Below are 8,153 nucleotides of genomic sequence, written 5' to 3' on the forward strand. Positions count from 1 at the left end.
TGCTTGCAACCTCGGACCTCCCAAACTACGTGAAACACACTTCCAAATAATGGAATCAGTTGGAAATCCATGGTCATTAGCTATCTCAGCTATTTGAAGTGCTTCTGACCATGTTCCTGTAGTAGGATTCGTTAATAATTGCTCACCCATAAGCTCTAACCGTTGCTGGGCGGTTTTTAGCGGTTTTAAGAGGGCAGGTGAAGTGATTCTTTTTACAGATCTCCAGTCTCTTGCAATAACGAATTTCACGGCTTCGTCATTGAGCGGGGAGACGAGGACGAGTCCATTTCCTGTTACAGCGAATGAGGAAACAGAAAAAGGACAACTTTCCACTTTTTCAAGTGAAAAACCAAATTTTCCGTCTCTCGCGTGTACGTACAATCCGCTGGATGATCTCTCGAACTCTATCCTGTCTATGTCGATGAAAGGAGAGTATGTTTGCTTCGATGTACCGAAAGCAAAGTCGTAAAACATAATTACGCCGTCTGTGTCAGCAGTTATGATGCAATCGCCTTTCCAAGCAAGACAAGTTGTCCTGGAGTTCTCCCGTGAGTTACGCAGCCTCAGAACAGGCATCTGTGCTATGCCGTTCTTGTATGTGTAGACTTGGATTTCTCCGGTAGATAATAATACGGCGAAATTGGGAGTATCGCCTTGGAAACATGTTGCTGGTATTCTGGATACTTGGACTGCAACAGCGGTGATGGATGTTTGAAGAGTCATCGGCTTTTGTTTGACATCATAAAAAATACCAAGGTCGTATTTGCCGTGGACGAAAACGCCGAGCTCCTCTGAACATATTAGGTCTGTGGCAGGGCCAAGGCGAGTGTGGATTGGAATAACTTGGCGCTTGGGAAGATTTATTGATCCACACTCGGTTTTTGAGTACCACAGAAGGACATCTTTGGTAAGGAACTTGATCTTTTCAATGGATGTGCTGGATGCAAGGTAGTTCTGTGTGTATTTCCCTTCTGAAACGTCTGCGAAAATTATCTTTCCGGTTGGAGTGCCGAAAGCAAGGATTCCGTCGTAGAAATCGTAACAGGTTGGTATCTGTGGTATAATTTGAGACTGCGCGATGACGTAAGGTATATCATCTTTTATGGCAAACATAACTAAGCCATTTGATGGAGAGAACGCGATGTATCGCTCGGGAAGTGCACGGTTACATGCAGCGGATAGTGGTAAATACTTCGATTTTAAGTCAAACAGCTCTCTTTTCAATTTTATTGTTCCTGATTTTGTAAAAATGTAGTCTTCGTTACAGATATAGATACTGAGTGACGAGTCTTGACCATAAACTGTAATTTCGTTGTCATTTGTTAAAGAAGGAAGCAGTTTATGGAAAGATGATTGGGATGATTCATCGATTACAAGATTTCGGCCAGATTTGGTCGCTATGTTAAACGTAAGTATTTTTCCTTCAAGCATAATTAATAAAATATTACTAATATGGGGATGATGTTGAATTTCTACGATTTTTTCTGATTTATCTAAAGTATGGGATTGAGATTGAGATGTTGGAGCCTGCTTGGCATTCTTTGACGTGATAATTGTAAAGGATGGACCATTAGAATATAGAATTGCAGTGAATATATCTGAACTATTAACAGCCATCCTTGTATATGTACCAGGAACATCTATCTTCCAAAGTATTCGTGAGTTTTTCGCTTGATCTTCAGCTTCATACGGCCAAAAATCGATACTATAAATTGTATTTGGTTCTGCAAAGCCTAAAACGATTTTACGGGACCATTGAAGCTCCGATACATACTGAGCTTCAGATACTTGACGAGTGATTCCGAGTGTAAGACCTGATTCACAATCCCATAACAAAACTCTTCCGCAATCGTCTGAAATTGCAAGATAAGGTAGCTCATAGTGGAATTTAAGGCAAGTTATGTTAGAATTTAGAATTTCAATGGATCATAAGAAAGAAATATCATTTTTAGTAGTTTTATAGAGATAAATTGTGCCTTTACCGGCTAATGCAAGTAGCCCACATGCTTCCCAGTCCATGCTCCCTGTGTTGAACACTTTACTAGGTGGACAAAGTGAAGCAAATCGTATCTTAGCTTTATTAAAAGGATTCGCTTGCATTTTTTTTATAAATTGATATCGTCAAAAATTTTAATTCTACAATGTTTTAAATATATTAATATTTAGTTGTACAGAATCAAATCACATCTACTTGAAAAAAAAAAGGTAGTGGGGCTTCCAGGCGCGTTGCGCCCTCTAGCCCCGAAGATGTTTAGTATAAAACCGCTTTTTAACTTCACTTAAAATGCCACGTAAGCTACGTAAGAATATACGTAAGAGGAAGGGAGCATTGAAACATCCAATAGTAAAACTGACACCACAACAACAGTTGCAACAACAAATGCTGAATGACCCCACTATGTTGCAACAAATGTCAAGCAACCCTATGCTTTTAAACCGAGTTATTGGTGCACAGAGTGGAGGTTTAAGAGCGGCACTTTTAGCGAAAATGGCAGGCTATGGTGGAGCTGCAGACGGAACAGCTTATAACCCTCAAAGTCAAATGAATTTGAGTTCACTCAAAAATCAAATAACAGATGTCAAAAAGTCAAACATAGACATACAGAAACAAATAAGTGAAAACGAAAAGAAACTAGAATATGACAGACACACAAAGAAACTCAATGAGTTAAACGTAGAGAAAAAGAAGAAAGAAGAACAACTGAAAGAACTAAGTACAGAGGAATATGCGAAAAAAGTGTCAGAAAAAGCAGCAGAAGTAGCAAAAATGGAACAAGATGTTATAAATTTGAAAAACCATACTACTCAATATAAAGTACTGAAAGATGAAGAAATAAAACAAAAAGCCCTGAAGACATATATGGATAGCGATGAGTATAAAAAAGAAGTTGAAGCAAATGTAAAGGCAGAAAAACTTTTACAGTTGCAAAACCAAACCGTACAGTATGAAAACTTAGCACAAGAAAGTAAAAATAACGACGCAGCCATGCAAAAGGCAATGAAAAGCGCAGAATATATAAAAGCTAATAATGACTGGTTAGACGCCCAAGCCAACGCTAAAGCAGCCCAACTTATAGGGTCAATAAGGACAAAAATACAAGCGGATGAAGACAGTTCAAATGAAGCTTTAACGAATGCTGACTTTAAGAACGCCTTCGAAGCTCTTCATAGTAAGGTGAAACTAGTGAACGACTTCTCATCTGGAAAGAAACTGAAGTCTGAAGGTTTCGACAAAGAGTTAAAAGAAGTAGCACAAAATATGACGAAAATAACAGATGCAGCAACGAGACAGGCAGTTCAAAGTGCCCATGACGCCGTTAGAACAGCTGTTGTGGAAAGTCAAGAAAAAGAGTTACAACAGACCAAAAGAGACCTAGTAAATGCTTTCTTAAGAACGAAAAGTCAGGTAGGACATTATGCTGCAGATGGAACATATGTGCCAGCTGGTGGAACTTATATACCAGCTGGTGGAACTTATATACTAGCTAGTGGAACTTATATACCACCAAACCCTCCAAGAGAAGCACCTGCACCAGGACTACCTAAAACATTTACATCGTCACATGGACACAGACACAGGCATGCACCAAAACCAACACAACAACCAACAGTTCAAAATCCAGCACCACAACAACAACAACCAGCACAACAACCACCTCCACAACCAGCACAGCAACCAACAGTTCAAAACCCTGCACAACAACCACCTCCACAACCAGCACAGCAACCAACAGTTCAAAACCCTGCACAACAACCACCTCCACAACCAGCACAACAACCACAAACAGAGCAAGGACATAAAAGAAGTAGAGAACAAGGAAACCAAGATTTCTTAAAAATGCTTAAGGAAGAATATGGTTACCCAGATACTCTTGACTTTAGTGACAGATATAAAGAAGCTATTAGAAAGTTCAAGGAAGGAAATACAGACCCGAACCTATTTAGCTTTATGGTTCAGCACCAAATGGGATATAATTTCAAACCTGGAAAATACAAGCTCGCTAAGGGATATGATTTAATAGCATATCATCCAAATGACATGAACGAATTTACTCCGAGATATTTGGTGTCAGAGCTAAATGACAATTCAACTCTCTTCATGAAACGCGTAAAAAATAGAGACGGAACGAAAGAAGAAAGGTTTATGAGTCCGGATGACTTAGATAGGGAACTTTTTAAAAACGGTCTCGGAATATATGAAATGCCAGCAGATGAGGTACAAGAAACTCAACAGGAAGAAGTTCAGATACAACCAGACATGGAAGAAATAGTTCAGCAACAACAGCTAGAAGAGCCTGAAGGAAACGAACAAGTCCCTCCTTTGGAAACTAACCTCACAGAACTAGATGAAGATTTGGAACAGCCGAAAAATCTTGACCCTCAACAAGAGTATGAGGTGAATATGGAATCTTTCCAAGAGTCTAAAAAAAATTCGGCTGACATAGTAGAAGAATATCGAAAAATGTTTGCCGACATACAAAAGACTCCAACATCAGATGAAAATATTCAGCATAGAATGGAAGTACTGAAAGATAATGTACGCAAATACAACAATCCTTTTTACTTACGACCATATAACGTTCAATCTTTGGCTGAACTCGGTGAAAATAAAAGGTTAAATTTCAACAAAACATATAGAAATGAAACATTGTTTAAAGTTCATTCAGAACCTAACCAATATGGAAACAAACCTACTTTTGTTTCTGCAGACTATGGAACTACAATGAGATGGGGTCATAAAGCTAATCCGGATAGGTGGTTCATAAACTTACAACCACAATTCCAAGAAGTTGTAGACGCAATGGAAGTGAATGGTGAACCAGATATAGCTGGTATTTTCAGCGCGGCTTTAATGCCATTGAAAGATATGAAAGATGCAGATATTTTGAACCAGTATGAAATGAACATGGCTGATGGAAATATAACACCTGACGTTCTAAAACATTTATCTCAAAGAACTACACAGAACCATAGAGATGGTATATTTGGTGAAGAGTTTAGAAAGACAGTTAGGGAGAGAGAAGGAAGAGAACCTATTGTACATGACCTTGCAAACGAAAGTTTACAAAATGTCATAAAAACTTACTTTGCAGACAATGAACCGAGAAGGGATGAATATTTAAGAAAACTCAAATGGACAGTACCAAATGAAATGTTAGTATTGAAAAACATGTTCCTTGACAAAATAAAACCAACTACAGAAATAAATGACGAAAGACTGAAACATTGGGTAAAAGCTTTCCCATTCACAAAAGATATTATTGGTAACATGGAAAGAAAACCAGAATGGCTACAAAAACATATATTTGGAAACGAGCTTATTCCATATGGACAAGCTCTGTTTGAAGAGCTTGAACCGGAAACTCAGGAAAGAGTCATGCAAACAATACGCGAAGACTCAAATACAAACTATGACAAAATCTTTCTAGGATATAGGTTACCTGAGATGGGCGACCAGAGCCCAAAGGCAAAAAGGACATGGGAAATTTACAACATACTAGGTGAACATGAGGCAAAGATGCAACAACTTGAAGCAGAGGGCAAGTTACCAAAAGCGACACCAAAGAAGAAGAGAAGAGTAGAACAAAGTGAAAGTAGTGAAGAAGTAACTTCATCTAGTGAAAGTAGTGGCAATGAAGGAAAAAGAAGAGTTAAAAACTCAGTCAGGAAGAAAGTAAAGCTTGGTCCGAGTGGGTTCTATTATGACATATAAATCCAACTATTCTATATTTTTACCCATATGAAATGTACGCCGCTCAGAATATAACGCCAACAGTTTTGGATGCCATGAATGGAAATGTTTCCGAATGGTATAACGAATGCGACAATGCCATTAGAAGGTCAGAAATAGTTCCTGGAACTTACGAATATACAACTGCTGTTTCTTATGGAAACGTAGGTGAGTTTGGAGAAGGTTCTTCAACAACAGTAGATATTGCTTGCGACAGGTTTCATATTATTTCTATTGACAACTCTTTCTTATACGTGGAACAAGACATTGAAATAAAACCTTCTGCCAAGTTGTCTGAAAAGAAAGGTTGCAATGGAATTTTCTATGTCGGATACCAATATGCTCCAGAAGTTTTCATGGGATATAAGATATATTCTAACTCTGACTTAGTTCAAACAGTAACATGGGCAAACTATGAATGGTTCGCTTTAAGAAACTCAGTACAACCACAAGCTAGAGAACAAACAGACCAGTATGCAACTATTGAGAAAATAAGAAGACTTGACCCTAACGTTCCAGGAGTTTATGTTAACCTTTCTGGTTCAGATGGAACTGCTGCCACTAAAGTAAAACTGAAACTTAGAGTTCCTTTGTCATCTTTCCTCATCTTCAGGTTTTTAAGATACTTGCCAAACTGGGCAGGAAAAATTTCTATCGAACTTACTCCAAGCAAAAATAACTTAGTCATTGCACCAACACAAGACCCATTCACTCTTACAGACGTAAAGGGAACAAATAAAACGTCATTCGCCGAATTTTGCAAAGACAAAGTTGACTTAGACTTTGGTTTCTCAAACCTCAACACTGAAGTAAACTATTATTTCAATGCTGCTGGAGATGCTTGGGACCCAGTTAAGTTCACATGCGAAAAATTTGAATGCAAGAGAATAGAAAGCAGACTTGCAGTCTATATGTTGGACCCAGATATTTCAAATGCTTTAGCTGCCAAATATATTGCAGTTCCACTTATGTTCCCTATACACCAAATATCTGTCAAAGACTTTGCAGGTGAAGTTGGAAACCAAAGTGCTGACCCAGGTGCAAGAACAGATATTGCCTTAACAACTGCAATGAAACATGCAGATACTATGTTTGTTCTTTTCAGACGAACTATAAATGACTATTCTTGTTTCTACAACCCTGGTATTAAATATCATATAAACATAGATGGCAAATATTATCCAAGAGAAGAATATTCTACAGTTGAGGATATGAGGTCATACAACTTGACATTAGATGCTATGAACTTTAACAACAACTTCACAACAACCATTAACCCTGAAATGCAAAGTTCTATTATGCCATATGTGAAAGTATGGACCCATACAGGAGGTCAAAAAACTCAATATACAAATGGAGACCGTTCAAACTTTTGGCTTGGCATTCCATTTGCTGACTCAGAAGACTTTATGGGTGGTATTTCAACTGTTGGTACAGTTCAAATACAATATACTGGTGACAGAGACGGTCCAGATGAATTGAAAGCAAAGAAGTTTACAAAACCAATAGCACTTTTCACGGAAGATGCTCTTTTGAAAATTCGTTCGATGAAACCTGCTGGGGCTCCTCAGATTGGCATAACGACAGCTTCCATCGAGCAGATTTTGGCAGCAGGTCAGTAAGTTGTTCTTGAACTGACTTCTCTCCGTCAAATATTGACAGTACGCCAGTTTTGACATAATATTGTATTATAAACTTTCCTTTAGAAATATCTGTAAGTTTTGAAGTTATATTTTTGTCTGCTTCAAGAACTTTCACCATTTCAGTTATACCAACTTTCTTTGCTTTATGAAAATATTTAGGTTCAGCAAAGACTGCTATTCTATAACATTTTCCATTGTTTGTGTAAAGAACTATTCTGTCAATGTATTTGTATTGTTTGTGTGTGTAAACTTTGTTTTGCTTCAATTCGAAGAGATATCTGAATACGTCCATCTTTTTATTCTAAGTAAAATGTCATTTCCGAAAAATAGAAGTGTAAGTGTTTCAAAAGGTTTAATGGCGGTGGCAGATGTGAAGTTAAATTCACCAACTCAAACAAACAGTCAAAGTGTTGTTGTCAATGTCAAAGACAGAGATGTTGAAGTGGGGAAACCATACGAAGACGAAGATGGTATAACAATAGTTCCTGTAAAAGAACAACCAACATATCCTGAAGTTAGCAGAGACTTAAGTTCTGTTGCAGATATTCGAAACGACTACCAACAACTGAAAGACAAACTTAAAACTCAGGAGAAGATTTGTCAAGCTTTAAGTATAATGTTAAACTTGGTCGAACACAACCCTGTAAAAGTGAACTCATATGTCATTGCACCTCATGAAGTTTTGAAAGAACTATTGAAACTTTTGACAGAGGCAGACGATATAAACATCAAAGAAATAGAACCCGACATTAGTTGCTGTGGTGTTTCATATAATGTCA

The 8,153-nt window shown here is 37.8% G+C and overlaps 1 protein-coding gene across 1 annotated transcript, besides 1 other annotated feature; it reads left to right on the forward strand.

Moving 5' to 3' along the window:
* Nucleotides 1-2,488: 2,488 nt before the first annotated feature.
* On the forward strand, nucleotides 2,489-3,461 carry TVAGG3_0298660 (protein of unknown function, DUF4106 family; the record flags this gene model as incomplete). The annotated part of the gene is made up of 1 exon (XM_051229449.1): nucleotides 2,489-3,461. A coding segment is annotated over one exon (973 nt), but the record flags the coding sequence as incomplete, so codon positions are not given.
* A 1,205-nt stretch (nucleotides 3,462-4,666) lies between these two features.
* Nucleotides 4,667-8,153: part of a mobile genetic element that runs on past the window's edge.

This window comes from Trichomonas vaginalis, chromosome V, assembly GCF_026262505.1.
Source record: "Trichomonas vaginalis G3 chromosome V, whole genome shotgun sequence".
NCBI classification, from domain to species: Eukaryota; Parabasalia; order Trichomonadida; family Trichomonadidae; genus Trichomonas; species Trichomonas vaginalis.